Raw genomic sequence first — 19,678 nt, forward strand, 5'->3', positions numbered from 1 at the left:
TAAAGGTTTTATTGGGGAGGGGGATAAAATGATACTGTTTTGGACAAGATTACAAAGGTTGCCCTATTCCTTCTCTCACTTGCCTTCCGCAGTGGAGACTGTCCCTTTTACACAGGGAGCACAATCATAGCAGCAAAGTGGCTCTCCTTCCCGGATGACCTTGACATCCCCAATATGACAGCTCTCAGCACATCTGGATTGAGGGATATTCTGCCCGTAAAGAAAGATGGTCAGGAGTTAGTGGGTTTGTGGGATGTAAAGGTGCAGTCAAGTGCAATCTTCCGACAGAAGACTAACGGCCTCCAGATTCTAACCGGTTGCTGTGACAACCAGTTTGTCAGTTGCTGGTAGTTTTGAAAGATGACTGCTGAGTTGCAGTCACCTTAGGACCAACTTCCCTCTAGTATAGTTCATTTGCTTGTTATGGAACCTAAGCCTGCCTTCAGATACGCTTCTGTAAACCTGAATGAATCTGAGAGTAAAATGGTTATATATTACATGAATCAGATTCGTGTGTGTATTCCTTTATTAGTAGAACTCAGACAAGTCAGCAACAAGCTGATCACTGCATAAACTTATAATGCGCATGGTTTAACTCTGCTAAAGTAATCCTTCCCACAGGTATGTCTATCTCTGCAATAATACTGGAGCCAATACTCCCAGCTCCTGTCACCTAGCAGTTTGAAAGCATACTAGTTCAAGTAGATAAACAGATACTGCTGCTGTGGGAAGGTAAACGGCATTTCCGTACGCTCTGGTGTCCTGTTGCGCCAGAAGCGGTTTAGTCAGTCTGGCCAAATGAGCCAGAAAATCTGTCTACAGACAAATGCCAGCTCCCTTGGGCTGAAAGCAGAGATGAGTGCCACACCCCATAGTTGGATTTGACTGGATTGCACTGGATTGAACTTTACATTTACTAAATTGTTCAGGGAATTTTAAACAAAAATAGATTGTGAAGACCTCCAACAGAACCTCTCCAAAACTGAGTGAATAATAATAATAATAATAATAATAATAATAATAATAATAATTCATTATTTATACCACATCCATCTGGCTGGGTTTCCCCAGCCACACTGGGTGGCTGCCAATAAAATATTAAATAACAATAGTCAATCTGTAGACGGATTAAGCAATAAATTGGGAAATGTAATTCAAAGCAAACAAGTGTGAAGTGATGCAGGTTGAGGCAAAAAATATTACTTTCATAAATATGCTCCTGGGAGTTGAAGTGGGAGTGGCTGTTCCTACAAAACTAAAAGCCCCTTTCAATCCAATATCCTCTGTTTTCTTTTTCTTTTTGGATCAAAGTCAAATGTATCTGAATGATTTAACCCACCTTATTAAACCAAAGGGGCCACACAATGGCATCCTGATCAATCGTGACTTTTACGTCTGCGGATCCCTCTCTCTCCATACTCCCAACTTTCCCTACGTGAAGGGAGTCATTGGCAAGCATCACAATGTTCACCACATCAAATTCAGCTGTCAGGTCCCCATTCTCATCTAAATTTACTCCACCCATAGAAGCATTGTAGAACTGAAAATCACTCAGGAAACGGTGAAACTAGAATGACAGAGAAGATCGCAGCATTTAAGAAAGTTGGCTATTTCCGCCCAGTTGGTTCACATATAATCTAGGCACCTAGTGGCCATGGACTATTTTTCTATTTAATGTTCTCAATATACTTGAGGTCTTTCAAGTATAATGTTCCCAATATACTTCTTTTTAAAAAAATTATTTCCCATGCAAAGTTACAACAAAAATTACAAAGATAAAATCCTAAAAAAAGAACAAACCAACAAAAACAAATCAAAGCAAACAGAAACAAAAAAAGACAAAACCCACACCTAAAAAAAACCATACCCTGCCATCATACTAATCTTTACGTACATATACACATATTGACTTCCTTTCTCTGTTTTGAGACCTCAAAAATTTTAATCTTTTTGAATTGTTGTGTCTAATGTAAATTGCCGTATTTTGAGTTACCTTTGGTATATCATTTCCCCAATATACTTGAGGTCTTTCAGAATGTCTTCTTCCATCAGTTGAGCAGCCTAAGAAATAGGTTCCTTTCAAGATTTGACTGAACATGAGTGGACTGATTTGGCTTGCATTACCAAGAACTTTCTGATGCTAAGAGCTGTTTGACAGAGGAACAGTCTCCCTCAGGAGGTTGTGGACTCTCCTTCATTGGAGGTTTGTCAACAGAGGTTGGATGGCCATCTGTCAAGAATGATTTACTCGAGATTCCTGCATTGCAGTTTGTGGGACTAGATGACTTTCAGGGTTCCTTCCAATTCTACAATTCCTTGATTCCATAATTTGGGTGAACAAACTGGGTGTGTCTCACCTTACCTAGCTCTGCCCACCTGAGTTTATGATACTTCTCCAGGCTAGACTAGACTGTTGCTCTTGTCTTTAGAGACACCATCTCCTAGACCTGGGAACCATTTGGCCTTGGAATGGGTTTGTGGAGAAACTTTGGAAATATACTTTATTGAACTTCTTACATGCAGTAGAATGCTATCTTGCTATTATGATGGCATACCTAGGAATGTATATGAATGGAGATGTAATATGAATGTCATTTCCTTTTAAGGAATCTTTGGTCTTCTCTTTGAAAGGGACACATGATCATTGTTAGCAGTCCATAGTCTTGCAGATCAAGGTAACTATTGAAGGGTCTATTAATTCTGTATCAATCATTTTGACTCAGGTAGGTTGCTGTGTTGGTCTGGCGTAGTAGATTTATATATATATATATATATATATATATATATATATATATATATATTCTCTAGTAGCACCTTAAAGACCAACTAAGTTTGTTCTTGGTAGGCATGAGCTTTGTGTGCATGCACACTTCTTCAGATACCATGTGCACGCACACAAAGCTCATGCCAAGAACAAACCTAGTTGGTCTCTAAGGTGCTACTGGACAATTCTTTTATTTTTTTAATCATTTTGATGTACAGTATTTTATAACCTCATTTATCTCCTTTTTTAAATGCTTGGTTAATTTCTGTCAATTAAAGTTAATGGACCTACAAATCTGTCACTGAACCGGTCGTTATTTAAAATGGAACAAAATCCATCCAGATAATTAGAGAAGAAGGAAAATGAATACCTGTGATGCTTGGACTTTTTCATCTTCCAACCTGTTCTGACCCATCATCACCACCCTCTTGGGTCTAGAAGAGTACGCAGCATTTAAGGCATGGGCCAGAGCTCGGACAGTGTTGTAAATGCTGCAGGTGTCCTGAAACAGGCTCCTTTCAAGGACTTCTTGAGGGAACCCTGAAAGGTTCTCCTTCACTCTGCATCGCTTCTGGCCTTTCACAGAAAACACATGCTTTGAATATAAGCAATTATAGCCCCGAGGCCAAAATGGATGGTAATTACTGTAGGTGGAGGAAACTGGCAGATTACCATCTTGTTTTGATCTTTTTTTGGTCTGGATAAAGAAAGATAAATATCCATGAATGTGCTTGTTCTCAAGTATTTTGGGAGACATGTTGGAGCTGGCATATGAGAGAGCTATGGTGATCCAAACTTTCCCAGTAATGGGTTCCAGGGTTTCACTCACTATTTCCATCATATTTGCAGCTTCTAAGGGGGACTGAGAGTCCCCATAGTAAAGAAACACATTGAATCTCCTGTCCATGGAAAGTGAAATCTTCTTCATCAGCTTTGTGTACTCATCTCCATTATACAGAATGTCTCGAGGAATGGTTTGTGAGAAAGCAAGGCAGACACCACCCGTAGCAAGCACAGGCGTCAGGGTGCTCAGAAACCTTTCTCCATTGTCAGAGTCAGGAGCTATGAGACCAATCCAAGTCCACCTGAAATGTAGGAGGAGCCTGACAATCCCTGAGCCTGGGGGTTCTTCATTTGGGGTCATTCGGTAGAGCAAAGGAGATTGCGTTTTGTCAAGGGCATGATGAACAGAAGCATAACTGACCTAGGAAGTAAAGGAAGATATAGAGGGTTTTATTGGTCAACTGGAAATTGTGGTGTGAAGTCCTGCTTCCTCCACAACTCTTTAAGAAAACATGGAACAACATTGCTAGATTTAGACCCTAGATCTTATCTGCTGTCCTTTTAAAGTTGTACAATTAGAATAGCAACAACCCACATTCATAAGAACAAGTAATGAAAAACAGCAGAATCTGTTTTAAGAGAGATGGCTTCTGTTGGTGTCAGATAACTGCCATCAGAAGAGGGGCGGGAAACAGAGGGGCAGTTGTGTTACAGGGAGCCTCTGAAAATCTTGCGAAGCAGTTCCTCTTCCGGTGATGAGGAAAACCCCACCTCCAGTGGGGAAGAGGTGAAAGGACCAGAGGATGCTGGTGGGAGCCTCAGCACCACTGCTGGCAAAGCCGGCCAGGAGGGAAGCACGCCCCCTCCGTTGCCCACCCTGTGCAGAAGTCTAACACGCAAAAAGGGGAGGAAGAGGCTGGGCGTAAGGAGGCTTTTATGCTGGAGGAGGTCCAGGAAACAGGCAGTCCCAGATTCTGCTAGCGATTGAGGCAGACATGAACTTTGGGGTTCTGCACTGTAAATAGTTTACGTCTAGGGGTTTCTAATTCTCCAAATATCCACTAAATCCAAGTTGTCTGTCATATCAAAAAAGGTTTTCGGTAGTCTACCATCTTTGGTAACTACCTGTCTTTGTGCCTTGTCCATATAAGTAGATACCACTCCATTCATATCTCCCATCAAAATCATGTTGTGATCCATATGGTCCATCAAGGTCTCATGCAACTTCTTAAAAAAATCAGATTTCCCGTCATTTGGTGCGTAAACTCCTACAATCAAAAATTTTTCTCCTTGTGTTTGAATTTCAATTGCCACAAATCTTCCTTGGTCATCTTTAAAAACAAATTTTGGTGATAAATTGTCTTTTGCGTAGATCACAACCCCTCTCTTTTTAACTTTATCTGACGAAATAAATTCCTGACCAAGTCTTTTATTTATCAACAATTTCCTGTGTAATCTTGTTATGTGTGTTTCTTGTAGACAAATTAGGTCCAATTGTTCCTTTTTTAATATATGGAATACTGACTTCCTTTTCTGAGGGGAATTCAAACCCCGACAGTTCCATGTTAAAAGTTGCAGGGCCATGATGTTATTGTTTTAGTTCTCCTCCTACTGCACCTAGTGCCTGTTCCTCATCCGTCGGTGGTATCCCTTCTTTCGAACGGTCTTTTGGTTCCGGAAATAGTTCTTTTTGTATGTCTTCTCCGTGGTCTCTGCAAAATTTGTCTTTGTCGTCTTCCGATCTTATTTTCCTCTTCTTTCCTTTGTAGCTAAAAGACAGGCCTTGAGGGAGTTCCCACCTGAAGTTGATATTGTTCCTTCTCAGCAGGGTAACCAAGTCTTTATATTTTGATCTGAGATCCAGAAGATATTTTGGAATATCTTTGAATATTTCCACCCTTGTCCGATGGATTTCCAGTGTCTTCTTGAAATGTAGGCCCAAAATCTTATCCCTCTCTTCTTTTGTTCGAAAAGTAATCAGACAGTCTCTCACCTTCTTCTCTCCTCTTCTCCCAAGTCTGAAAGCATTTACTATTCTGAAACTGTCTTTTGCCAGTTCTGGATCCCAAAAATCCAAAAATTCCTGCGTGAGAAATTCAGCTAGATTGTCCTTTTCCACCTCAGGTACCGATCTGACCCGCAAATTCACTTGCTTTTCCTTCAAATCTATCATAGACAGGGTTAGTTTATGGTCTTCCAATTGTTTGTGCAGTGTTGGTAATTCCTCTTGAACCTCTTTAACTTCAGTAGCAGAAGTTGTAGCAATTTCTTTAGCCTCTTCAGCAATCTGGCGTGTTGAGGCCGATTCCTCTAATAATTTCTGAATAGTCTCTGTGTTAGTATTTACTTTTTGGCCCAGGTTATTTATGCTTGCAGTATTTTGATCAATCTTGTCACATGCCTCTGCTACTTGTTGGCTTATTCTATTTAAAGATTCATTAACTTTGGCCAAAACTTGAGCAAAGGCGTCATCACTTGTCGTACTTTTTACCTTTAATTGTGCCGATGAGGCTGTTGTTGAGGTTCCAGAAGGGCCTGAGGCCGAAAATCTCCTTTGTAATCCTTCTTCTGTGCGAATAGTCCTCCCCGATCTTGTAGTCGAAGCATCCGCCTTCTCTTTACCATCTGCCATTCCTTAGATAATGCTCAAGGTCAGTCACGTAGTTGAAATTAAACAGTGGAAATTTCCTACCAAGCAGTGTGAGAACTCCTCAAGCCTGCTACAGTTTCAAATATAACAAGTTGTAACAGTTCCAAGTTCCACTAGGGGGACACTGTAACAGTCATAAAAATTCTTGGATACTTTAATTTCTTTTTTAAGCCCCCCTAGTTTATTCAGGAAGAAAACAGTCTATTCACAATTTTTAACTTAGGACCAGGAGATGTATATTCACATAATTTGTCCAAACTTTTATTTCCTGTGCAGGACTAGCTGTCAAAATATATTGCAAGACAGTACCTCTCTTTCTTTCCTAAGATCTGGAGATCCTTTCCCAGGGAATTGAGTGATGGTTTAATCCCTTCTTTTCCACTCTTTATGAAGAAATCACATCCACAATTCTCCCCCCTTTCCCCTCAATTTATAGAGGGAAAAGTCCAGGTTGGATGATTGGATTAAAGTCCGCTTAAACGTACTTTTCAAATGCTTCCGCTTTCAAGTTCAATGCTTTATTTTATCTACAAAGAAAGAGGCTGACTTCCTTTTTAAACCTCTTTCCGTTTTTGGCCAGATTCCAGTTTTGTACAGTTCCAATTTAGATTATATCCTACTCACGGATCGTTGATTTTCAGGTCCGGATTTCAAGGAAGAAAGGCAGCGCTCTCCGGTCAACAGCTTGCGGCTTCACACCACGAACGAGCAGACAGCCCACAGCACAGCGCTCTCCCCCGCTCCGCTTCCAAGCCCGTTGCCGGGCTTCTTACCGGGTTGGGGGGGCGCCAAATGTGCCCGCTGGGTCCCAGGCTCACAGGCTTCCCCCGCCTGTGATTTTTAAGGGTCCCCCGCTGCGCCGAAGCGGGATCCGACCCTTTTTTTCGTGGCGCTAATTCCCTCTAACCGAGGAAATCCGCCATCGACCGCTGGCGCCGCCTCCGGAAGTCCTTGGCTAAAGAGGGAACTTTCTTTTCTGAAGCCAAAATGACTTGGACAAGAATTGACCAAATTTGGATAACTAGAGGAATGGCACCAAAGACAAGAAAGGTGGAAATCTGCCCGAAAATTTGCTCCGACCACAATGCTGTTAAGATGGAAATGAGACTAACACCAACTGGCTCCTTCAGATGGAAGATGAATGACACCTTATTTAGAGATGAAGAATTTCTTAAGAAGGCCCAAAAAACTCTAAGAGATTACTTCGAGATAAATCTTAGTTCCAACGTGGAGAAAAGAGTAATCTGGGATGCAAGTAAAACGGTTATGAGAGGGTTCTTAATACAACAGAATGCGATAAAGAAAAGAACTCGAAATGAGAAGAAGGATAAAATTATGAACAAAACGAATGAATGTGAAAAAAGACTGAGAGTAAATCCCAAATCTCAAGAGATTCTGAGAGAGTTAAAGTTATATCAAGTACAATATATGAAAAGAATTAATCAGGAAATAGAATGGAAAATTAAACAAAAGAGACAAAAGACTTTTGAATCGGCCAATAAATGTGGTAAATTGTTGGCATGGCAAATGAAAAAGAGACAAAAACTAAATATGATTACGAATTTAGAAGTGGAAGGAAGGAATATACAGAACCCTGCGGAGATTAGAAGTTGTTTCCAGAAGTATTTTAAAAGACTATATACTCAAGGGCCAGTGAAAGAAACAGATTTAGACCAATTTTTGAAAACAAATGGACTACAAAAAATATCTCAAGAAAATAGACTAATTTTGAATGACAGAATAACTGAACAGGAAATAGAAGGTGCCATTCAAAACATGCAACTGGGTAAATCTCCAGGACCAGACGGCTTGACCTCTAGATACTACAGATCTTTAAAAGAATGGTTAATTCAACCATTGAAAGAGGTCTGCAACGAAATAATGGAGGGGAAGAGGGCACCAGAGTCGTGGAAAGAAGCATATATTACACTTGTACCAAAAACAGAGACTGAAAAGACACAACTTAAGAACTACCGCCCTATATCATTACTTAATGTGGATTATAAAATTTTTGCAGATATTTTGGCGAAGAGATTTAAAAAAGTGCTGTTGGAAGAGATTCATAAAGACCAAGCGGGCTTTCTCCCAGGAAGACATTTGTCTGATAATTTGAGGAATATAATTGATATCTTGGAAAAATTAGAAGTGAATATAAACACTAAAGCAGTGTTGATATTTGTAGACGCGGAGAAAGCCTTTGACAATATTTCTTGGAATTTTATGAAGAAGAATCTACAGGGTATGGGGGTAGGCCAAGGTTTTGAGAATGGTATAAGTGCAATTTATTCAGAACAAAAGGCTAAGCTAATTGTAAATAATGTTGTGACGGAAGAACTTAAAATTGAAAAAGGGACACGACAAGGTTGCCCAATTTCCCCACTTCTTTTTATTTTGGTCCTGGAGGTTCTGCTGAATATGATTAGAAGGGACCAGATGGTTATAGGTATACAGGTCGGAATTAAACACTATAAATTGAGAGCATTTGCAGATGACTTAGTATTGACGCTACAGGAGCCAGAATCTAGCACTAAAAGGGTTTTAGAACTGATTCAAGAATTTGGTCAAGTGGCAGGATTTAAATTGAACAAGTCAAAAACCAAGGTTCTAGAGAAAAAATTAACACCGTTTGAAAGAGAGAGGTTTCAGAATGAGACAGGTTTAACAGTGGTTAAGAAAGTTAAATACCTGGGGATTAACATGACAGCAAAAAATGGGAATTTATATAAAGATAACTATGAAAAATGTTGGTCAGAAGTGAAAAAAGATTTAGAAATTTGGTCAAATTTGAAGCTTTCACTGCTAGGCCGTATTGCTGCGATAAAGATGAATGTACTGCCCAGAATGTTGTTTTTGTTTCAAACTTTGCAGATCGTGGACAAAATGGATTGTTTCAAGAGGTGGCAGAAAGATATTTCTAAATTTGTCTGGCAGGGCAAGAAACCCAGAATAAAATTTAAAATATTAACGGATGCAAAGGAAAGAGGTGGATTTGCCCTGCCAGACCTTAAACTGTACTATGAATCAGCAGCCTTTTGCTGGTTGAAAGAATGGCTACTTCTTGAAAACACTGACATTTTGGATCTAGAAGGTTTTAATAATGTATTTGGATGGCATGCATATTTATGGTATGATAAGGTCAAAGCACATAAAGCATTTAAAAACCACATTGTCAGGAAAGCGCTGTTTAATGTTTGGGTAAGATATAAGGATTTGCTAGAAAATAAAACCCCAAGGTGGCTGTCACCAATGGAAGCGAAAGCCTTGAAAAAGGTCAATATGGAGGTCAAATGGCCGAAATATTGGGAAATTTTGGAACAAGACGGAGATAGACTGAAATTGCAGAGTTTTTTTTGGACTTCCGGAGGTGGAGCCAACGGTAATGGCTGCTTCTCTCTAATTTGGAGAGAACTAGCTCTACGGAATTTGGGTCCTGTCGCTACGGCGCAGCGGGGACCCCCAAATAAATCACAGGCGGGTGAAGCCTGTGAACGTGGGACTCAGCGGGCACCGTTTGCGCCCCCCCCAATTGCTAAAGGAGCTCGGCAACGGGCTCCGGAGCGGAGCGGGGGTGGCGTGGTGCTGTGAGCAAATTGCTTCTTCCGTGGAGTGAAGCCGCGAAGCTGTTACCGGAGAGCTCTGCCTTTTTTCCTGGGATAATTGGCACTGAAAACAACTACCCGTGAGTAGGAGTAAATTGGATTTAAAGGGGGGGGAAAAGTTAATTTGGCACGAGCGGGGAAGGTACAACGAGGAAGTCTACCTCCCCTGAATTGTAAATAGATCAAAGCAAAGAGACTTCAAAGCAGAAACTCGGAAAGTCACTTAAATGTGCTAAATTCCAACATCTTGAAAGTGGTTCCCCCTCCGGATTGCAGGAGAGGAGGGGGGAAAAGACTGAGCTGAATTTCCCTGCAGTAAAGAAGGGGAGAGGAAGGAAGAATTTACAATTTAAGATTCGGAACGGACTGCCTTAAGATAGAGGTCTATAGTGAAAGTTTATTTCTGACAGCCAACTCTGCAAAAGTGATATAGTGTTTCCGAACCTCTTTTGGCTTGAAAGTAACTGTTTAGGTGTATTGAGACTGTGGACTCTGAAAGTAAATTGGGGGATTTATAAAGACTATTTTTGTTTCTAAAAAGTTACAAGTTCTGGCTGTTACTGTGTCCCCCTAGAGGAGATTGGACATTGTTACAACAATAGTTACAAAGAGGAAAATTCCATTCTATGTCAAAACAATTGGCTGAATGTGGGAGTGACCTTGAATGTCTATGAGACTGTGATGGCAGATGATAAGAAGGCGGAACCGCAGGAAAAAATTACTAGGTCTGGCAGACATTATCGGATAGATACTGCGTTGCCGCGAAGGGGCTCAACATCTGGAGCATCCGGAGCATCAGGGGCCCCACTCCCACAGTCTAAATCAAAAGTTATGACGTCAGAAGAAGTTTTGGCACAGGCACTGGCAAAAATTAATGAATCTTTAGAAAGCCTAAGTAAACAGGTAACTGAGACAAATAGACAAGTAGCTGAAACAAATAGGCAATTAGCTGAGACAAATAGACAAGTTGTGGAAGCATCAAATAAAATTGATTTAAATACTGCAAGTATTAATACCTTGGGACAGAAGGTGAATGCCAACACAGAGACTATCGAAAAATTACTACAGGAATCTGCCTTGATTCGACAAACTGCACAGGAAGCAAAAGATATTGCAATTGCTACTCAAGAGAAAATTCCACCTGTATACAAGAAATTGGAGGACCATGATGTGACATTTTCTATGTTCGAATTAAAAGATAGACAGAGAAATCTGAGAATTAGGGCTGTTCCAGAGCGGGAGAAAGATAATTTGGCTGACTTTCTTACACAGGAATTTACAGATTTTTGGCAATTGGACCCGGGGAAGGAAGAATTTAAGATAGTGAATGCATTTAGGCTCGGAAGAAGACAAGGCAAGGGCAAGGTGAGAGACTGTTTGATTACCTTTCGAACAAAAGAAGAGAGAGATAAAATTCTGAATTTGCACTATCAAAAAACTTTGGAAATTGATGACTCAAGATTAGTGATTTTTAAGGACATCCCAAAGCATTTGCTGGACTTAAGGTCCAATTACGGAGACCTAGTGATCTTATTGAAAAGAAACAGAATTCTTTTCAGGTGGGAATTTCCGCAAGGCCTGTCCTTCAAATATAAAGGGAGAAAGATAAAAATAAAATCAACTGAGGAAAAAGACAGATTCTTGAAAGATCACGAGGAAGATCTACTGAAAGAAGGGGAATCTGAAGAAGAACCAAAAGGCATACTAGACATATCAAATTTATCTTTTGGACTGCACGGTCCAGAAAAAGTGATACTACCCACAGAACAAGAAGCGGCACTTGGGGCAGTTGGAGGTAAAGTGAAGTAGCCCCCACCATGGCTCTGCAACTATTAAGTTGGAATTGTAACGGTTTGAATTCTCCTCGAAAAAGAAAAAGTGTGTTTCATTTATTAAAAAAAGAACAATTGGACTTGATTTGTCTACAAGAGACACATATAACAAGGGCACATAGGAAGTTATTGATTAATAAAAGATTAGGACAGGAGTTTGTCTCATCTGACAAAGTCAAAAAAAGAGGAGTTGTGATTTATGTAAAGGAGAGACTCTTACCGAAACTTATTTTTAAAGATGATCAAGGAAGATTTTTGGCAATTGAAATTCAACTACAAGGAGAGAAATTCTTAATCGTGGGAATTTATGCACCGAACGAGGGGAAATCTGAATTCTATAAAAAGTTGCATGAGACTCTACTGGATCATTTGGACTATAATTTGATTTTGATGGGGGACATGAATGGAGTAGTATCTACAAATATGGACAAGGCTCAAAGACAGGTAGTCACCAAGGATGGTAGACTACCGAAAACTTTTTTTGAGATGACAGACAATATGGACTTAGTGGACATCTGGAGGGTAAAGAACCCCCTGGGAAGAGAAGGAACCTTTTTTTCTGAAGCCAAGATGACATGGACTAGAATTGACCAAATATGGATAACTAGAGGAATGGCACCAAAGATAAAGAAGGTAGAAATCTGCCCCAAAACTTGTTCCGACCATAATGCTGTAAGGATGGAGATGAAACAAACAACAACCGGATCCTTTAGATGGAGGATGAATGACACCTTATTTAGAGATGAAGAAGTTTATAAAAAGGCCCAAAAGACTTTGAGAGATTATTTTGAAATAAATATGAATACCAATGTAGAAAAAAGAGTAATCTGGGACGCAAGCAAAGCTGTGATGAGAGGGTTTTTGATACAACAGAATGCAATAAAGAAGAGAAGTCAAAATGAAAAGAAAGATAAAATCTTGGAAAAAATAAAAGGAGAGAAGAAATTGAGAGCAAAACCAAAGTCCCAGGAGATTTTGAGAGAAATAAAATTATATCAAGTACAATATATGGAAATGATGAATCAGGAAATAGAATGGAAAATCAAACAAATGAGACAAAAAACATTTGAATCAGCTAATAAATGTGGAAAACTGTTGGCCTGGCAAATGAAAAAAAGACAAAAATTAAATACTATTATAAATTTAGAAGTGGAAGGAAAGAGTATACATAATCCAAATGAGATTAGAAATTGCTTCCAGAAGTACTTTAAACAATTATACACACAAGGGCCACAGAAGGAAATGGACATAGACCAATTTTTGAAGACAAATGGCCTATAAAAAATCTCTCAAGAAAGTAAATTAATGCTGAACTATGAAATATCTGAACAGGAAGTAGAAGGTGCCATACAAAATATGCAATTGGGCAAATCTCCAGGACCGGATGGGCTGACTTCCAGATACTATAGATCTTTGAAAGAGTGGTTACTGCAACCTTTGAAGGAAGTCTGCAATGAAATATTGGAGGGGAAAAGGGCACCAGAATCGTGGAAAGAGGCGTATATCACACTTATACCGAAAACAGAGACTGAAAAGACTCAGCTTAAGAACTATCGCCCTATATCGTTACTTAATGTGGATTACAAAATTTTTGCAGACATTTTGGCCAAGAGATTGAAAAAAATATTGATGAAAGAGATTCATAAAGACCAAGCGGGCTTTCTCCCGGGAAGACACCTGTCTGATAATTTGAGGAATATAATTGATATTTTGGAAAAATTAGAAGTGAATATAAACAGCAAAGCAGTATTGATATTTGTTGACACGGAGAAAGCTTTTGATAATATCTCTTGGAGTTTTATGAAGAAGAATCTGCATGGGGTGGGGGTAGGCCAAGGTTTTGAAAATGGTATAGGTGCAATATACTCTGAACAAAAGGCTAAATTAATTGTAAATAATGTGGTTACGGAAGAATTTAAGATAGAAAAAGGGACACGACAGGGGTGCCCAATTTCCCCACTGCTTTTTATATCGGTCCTGGAAGTTTTGCTAAATATGATTAGAAAGGACCGGTTGGTTAAGGGCATACAGGTTGGAGCTAAACAGTACAAATTGAGAGCATTTGCAGATGACCTAGTATTGACGTTACAGGAGCCAGAATCTAGTACTAAAAGAGTTTTAGAATTAATTCAGGAATTTGGTCAGGTGGCAGGTTTTAAATTGAACAAGTTAAAAACTAAGGTTTTAGAGAAAAACTTAACACCGATTGAAAGAGAGAGGTTTCAGAATGAGACAGGATTGAATGTGGTAAAGAAAGTGAAATACTTGGGGATTAATATGACAGCCAAAAACGGGAATTTATTTAAAGATAATTACGAAAAATGTTGGACAGAAGTGAAAAAAGATTTAGAAATTTGGTCAAATTTGAAACTCTCGTTGCTGGGCCGTATTGCTGTGATAAAGATGAATGTATTGCCTAGAATGTTGTTTTTGTTTCAGACATTACAAATTGTAGATAAGATGGACTGTTTCAAGAAGTGGCAGAGAGATATTTCTAGATTTGTCTGGCAGGGCAAGAAGCCCAGAATAAAATTTAAGATATTAACTGACGCCAAGGAAAGAGGTGGATTTGCCCTGCCAGACCTTAAACTTTATTATGAATCAGCAGCTTTTTGCTGGCTGAAAGAATGGCTACTTCTTGAAAACACAGACATTTTGGATTTAGAAGGTTTTAACAATGTATTTGGATGGCATGCATATTTATGGTATGATAAGGTCAAAGCACACAAAGCATTCAAAAATCATATTGTTAGGAAAGCATTGTTTAATGTCTGGATAAGATACAAAGACTTATTGGAAAATAAAACCCCAAGGTGGCTGTCACCAATGGAAGCAAAAGCTCTGAAAAGGCTCAATATGGAGGCCAAATGGCCGACATATTGGGAAATTTTGGAGCAAGAAGGAGATAAATGGAGATTGCAGAGTTTTGAACAATTAAAAAATAAAGTGAGAGATTGGCTCCACTACTATCAGATAATGGAGGCATATAATTTGGATAAGAAAATAGGCTTCCAAGAGGAAAAGTCAAAATTAGAAACAGAATTGTTAGAACCCAAAACTAAAAATTTGTCAAGAATGTATAACTTGCTGTTGAAATGGAATACTCAGGATGAAACGGTGAAATCTGCTATGATTAAATGGGCACAAGATGTTGGCCATAATATTATGTTTGCTGACTGGGAACAGTTATGGACCACAGGTATGAAGTTTACGGCATGTAATGCCTTAAGAGAGAATATTATGAAAATGATATACAGGTGGTACACGACCCCAGTCAAGCTTGCAAAAATTTATCATTTGCCCGATATTAAATGTTGGAAATGTAAAGAAACTGAAGGTACATTCTTTCACCTTTGGTGGACGTGCCCAAAGATTAAGGCTTTCTGGGAAATGATATATAATGAACTGAAAAAGGTATTTAAATATACCTTTCTGAAGAAACCAGAGGCCTTTCTCTTGGGCATTGTCGGCCAACTGGTGCCAAAGAAGGACAGAACCTTTTTCATGTATGCTACAACAGCAGCAAGAATACTTATCGCAAAGTATTGGAAGACACAAGATCTACCCACTTTGGAAGAATGGCAGATGAAGGTGATTGACTACATGGAACTGGCGGAAATGACTGGCAGAATCCGAGACCAGGGAGAAGAGTCGGTGAAAGAAGACTGGAAGAAATTTAAGGACTATTTACAGAAATATTGCAAAATTAAGGAACTTTAGAAGGATGTTGGATAGAAACTAAGAGGTTTTTAGCTGTAATGCTTTAAGAGACATGGAAAAAAAAGGTTAACAATTGGGTAAAAGATTAATGGTAAGGATTTGCTGAACCAACAAATTGAATTGGAATACAAAGAAGGGAGGTATGAGGAGGTCCGGGGAAATAAGAGTAAGGAAGATAGGTTATGGAACATTATTGTGTTTTTAACTGTTTTATTTTGTATGTTTTTTTCTTATTTTTTACTGTTTTTGTTATATCTTAAAACTTTATACTTTTTCTTTATTCTGTACTTTCATGTATCTTTAATAAATATCTTTTTTAAAAAAATGAAATTGCAGAGTTTTGAAAAACTAAAAAACAAAGTGCGAGACTGGCTTCATTATTATCAAATAATGGAGGTATTTAAATTGGACAGGAAAATTGGCTTCCAGGTGGAAAGATCCAAGTTAGAAACAGAATTGTTAGAACCCAAGACTAAGAATTTGTCAAGAATGTATAACTTGCTGCTGAAATGGAATACTCAAGATGAAACGGTAAAATCGGCTATGATTAAATGGGCACAGGACGTTGGACATAACATTATGTTTGCTGACTGGGAACAGTTATGGACCACAGGTATGAAATTTACGGCATGTAATGCCTTAAGAGAGAATATTATGAAAATGATATACAGGTGGTACATAACCCCAGTCAAGCTTGCGAAAATCTATCACTTGCCCGATAACAAATGTTGGAAATGTAAAGAAACTGAAGGTACATTTTTTCACCTTTGGTGGACGTGCCCAAAGATTAAGGCTTTCTGGGAAATGATATATAATGAATTAAAAAAGGTATTTAAGTATACCTTCCCTAAGAAACCAGAGGCCTTTCTCCTGGGCATAGTCGGCCAAATGGTGTTAAAAAAGGATAGAACTTTCTTTATGTATGCAACAACAGCAGCAAGAATACTCATCGCAAAGTATTGGAAGACACAAGAACTTCCCACGCTGGAGGAATGGCAGATGAAACTTATGGACTATATGGAATTGGCGGAAATGACTGGTAGAATCCGTGACCAGGGAGAAGAGTCGATGGAGGAAGACTGGAAGAAATTCAAAGACTATCTTCAGAAACACTGCAAAATTAAGGAATGTTAGAGTGATGTTGGACTGAAAATAAGTGGTTTCCAGCTGCACAGGTTAAAGTTAAGGATAGATTAAGATTAAAGATCAAGATTAAAGATGTTTAAAGAAATGGAAATTTGATATTAAAAGGGAAAACTTTAAAGTTATATGATATTAAGATCAAGGATTAGGTTTAAAAAAGCTGAAGTTATATATTTTAACATTTTATTAAATTAAAGATTGGGATTAAAAAAGTGGAAAAGAAACTGCTGGACAAATAATGTGGATTGGAATACAAAAGAGGGAGGTATGAGGAAGTCCAGAAAATAAGTAATTTAAAATTGGAAATGGAAAAGAGAGTTTGTTTTTAATTGTTATGTTTTGTGTTTTTATTGTTAAGTTTTGTATTTTTTTGTGTGTGTGTTGTTTTTCTTTTTTTGTTGTTTAAAACTTTAATAAAAAATTATATATAAAAAAAATAGTTTACGTCTAAATAAAACCTGTAAAAGACAGCTTGGAGTCCTGCCTGGTTACTCGTGAGCAGCCACCCTTCCCATCTGACAGTTGGGGCTGTTCTGGGATTAAGAAGTTTTAGGGCAATACTCAACCAGTGACAAGTGGTGTGGGAATCTGCCCCATTTTTCCTGTACTGTTTTCCAGATTTAGAATTCCCACCCATCTCACAAGCTGTTTGCTCTTTGAGAGGAAACATTCCTTTTCCATATAGGCTAGGGGTTCCCAAAGTGATGCCCTCCAGATGATATTCAACTCCAACTCCCATGAGCCAATGGGAGCACATGGGTGCTGGGAGTTGTAGTGCAGCAATACCTGGAGGACACCACATGGGCTACTGCTGATATAGGTAGAGAAACTACTTAAACCAGTGATTTTCAGAGAATGAGTCAGAGATTTGGGTGATTGGGTCAGAGCAGAGGGACTTCATATCTCCAGAAAACTGTTCAACAGTGGAACAGACATCTTTGGGAGGTGATGGACTCTCTTTCCTTGGAGGTTTTTAAGCAGGGGTTGGATGGTCATCTGTCATGCATGCTTTAGTTGAGATTCCTGCATTGCAGGGGGTTGGACTAGATGACCCCCTGGGTCCCTTCCACACTGGCAGAGAAAGGGGGGCAGTGGGGGTGGACTGCCTGCCCCACCCAGGAGCGTGGGGCAGCGGGACTACCAAAGTTCACCCAAGCATATTTACAGCCCCTAAGAGACTCTGCTGCCGCCGCCGCTGCTCTTGCAGCGACCAGCAATTCCTGGGGGGAGAAGGCGCCTCTCCAAGCCAGATGTTTCCTAGCTTATGCTTGCCCACCCACTGACACCCACACACCTTCAAGGACCAGTGAGGAGTCCGACGCTGCCCTACCTGGACGCACCTGGATGCAAAGATGGCATCCACTGAGCAAGGGGGGGGGGGACAGAAGGTGCCTAGATAGAGGCCCCTAGGAAAGTTAGGAAAATAAAGATTTAAGTACTTATGCTCACAAGGTTAAGTAAATAAACCAGAAAATAACATTTGCAAGTGTATCTTATTTTTGCTTCTTTTAATCATTTCAATGGGGGGGGGGGACAAAAACATGTCCGCACCGGGTACCATCTGACCTTGCTACGCCACTGATTGAGTGTTAGCTCACTTGAGTGTTAGTTTCACATGAGTTTTGTTTTTCTGCCCAATATTTATTTATCCTCCATCTTAAAGTCCCAGAGCAGGTTACAAAAATAGGCTCGTGTAAAGCCATCCCTGAGATGGCTTCTAGAGGCTGCATTTCTGAACCACCAAGATACGATTCCTGCCCCGTGTAAATTGCTGTTTTCCTATTCATTTATTTTTTTTTAAAAAAAAGAGGTGCTGGAACTCAGCATGAACACCTTTCTTTTCCTCTTAGAAGATGCCGACTGGAAAAAAAGCCTGTTTCCCCTTTGTAAGTGTAAAGTACCGTATTTTTCGCTCTATAACATGCACTCGACCATAACACGCACGTAGTTTTTAGAGGAGGAAAATCCGTAGGCATGCCACCCATAGGCATTCCCTCCATAACACGCACAGACATTTCCCCTTACTTTTTAGGAGGAAAAAAGTGAGTGTTATGGTGCAAAAAATACGGTACTTAGCAGCTCCTGTGAACCTCCTGTTGTAGCTTCTGAGATGTGTTTGTATTTCCGAAAGGTTTGTTCCCCCCTTAGACTTCTCTGATGGTGACTCTCTTTCTGGAAAAAATCTTCACCCAGCAGGACAAATCCTTCAACATAAGAAGAGGCTCCTGGATCAGGCCAACGGCTCATCCAGCCCAGCATCCCGTTCACACAGTGGCCAGCCAGGTGATTGTAGGAAACCAGCAAGCACAGCATGAGCACGAAAGCACTCATGCCTCATCATACCTGTCAACTTTACCCTTTTATTGTGAGGAATCCTATTCGGAATAAGGGAATTTCCCTTAAAAAAAGGAAAAAGTTGACAGCTATGTGCCTCATATGATTCCCAGCAATTGCATTCATACCTGGGGGATTTTGTAGCTTTCCAGCATATTTGAAATCTGGAGTGAGGTGTCAGAGTTGACCCCTTCAATGAAAACAAAGGGCTTCTTCTCTCTTCCGCAGTGGTAGTTTGGGACATTGGCCCTCCCAGGAGACAGCAGATCTAGCGTGGCGTCATAGGTCATCCTTGCATTGAAATAATTGTCATAGATGTCATAGCCCAGCGTGATGTTGGGTAAGATCCTGGGGTCCTGATTAATCTCATGGATGGCAATCATGAAGGACAGGAGATACCAGTATGCTACCCTACCTCCTACCCTGCAACAAAGCATGAAGCCTAATGTCAGTCTCCGTTCAGTGAAAAGTGTCAAGTCCCTGCTTTCTTAACCCTATAAGAAATTGCAGCCACAAGAATGAAGCAAAACAGAACATCCACATCACATAATCAGTCATCTGTGAGTTTGTTGGAAGGTGAACGGCTGCTTGCCAGTTAAAGGGAGATAGAAGCATATTTGAACACTTAAGTGCTGGAAGCAGGGAGTGAATACCACCCTCAAATATAATGAGCAAAAATTTGTAAAAGGACAGGGCACTAGTTCAAGGGGAGTGGTAGGTTTTAAAGAGTTTGTTTCTTTATTTTTTAAAAAAGAAGAGGAGATGTAAAATAGAGATCTTTACCAGTCATATAATTCCTGCATCTAATTGTTATTGCTGTTCTTATCCTATTTAGTACCTACCTTGCGCCCTA

The 19,678-nt window shown here is 39.7% G+C and overlaps 1 protein-coding gene across 1 annotated transcript; it reads right to left on the reverse strand.

Annotated features, from left to right (window-relative positions):
* Positions 1-19,564, reverse strand: LOC308469749 (extracellular calcium-sensing receptor-like). Its single transcript, XM_080992653.1, has 4 exons — positions 18,954-19,564; positions 3,135-3,968; positions 1,340-1,567; positions 1-210 (listed from the first exon to the last, which is right to left on the reverse strand). Exons 1-4 carry the CDS (start codon positions 19,260-19,262, stop codon positions 76-78), a joined length of 1,506 nt encoding a protein of 501 aa, XP_080848779.1. The 5' UTR covers positions 19,263-19,564; the 3' UTR covers positions 1-75.
* Between the last annotated feature and the right edge of the window lie 114 nt (positions 19,565-19,678).

The sequence above is a fragment of the Podarcis pityusensis genome, assembly GCF_964106645.2.
Source record: "Podarcis pityusensis genome assembly, chromosome: 2".
Classification (NCBI taxonomy): Eukaryota; Metazoa; Chordata; class Lepidosauria; order Squamata; family Lacertidae; genus Podarcis; species Podarcis pityusensis.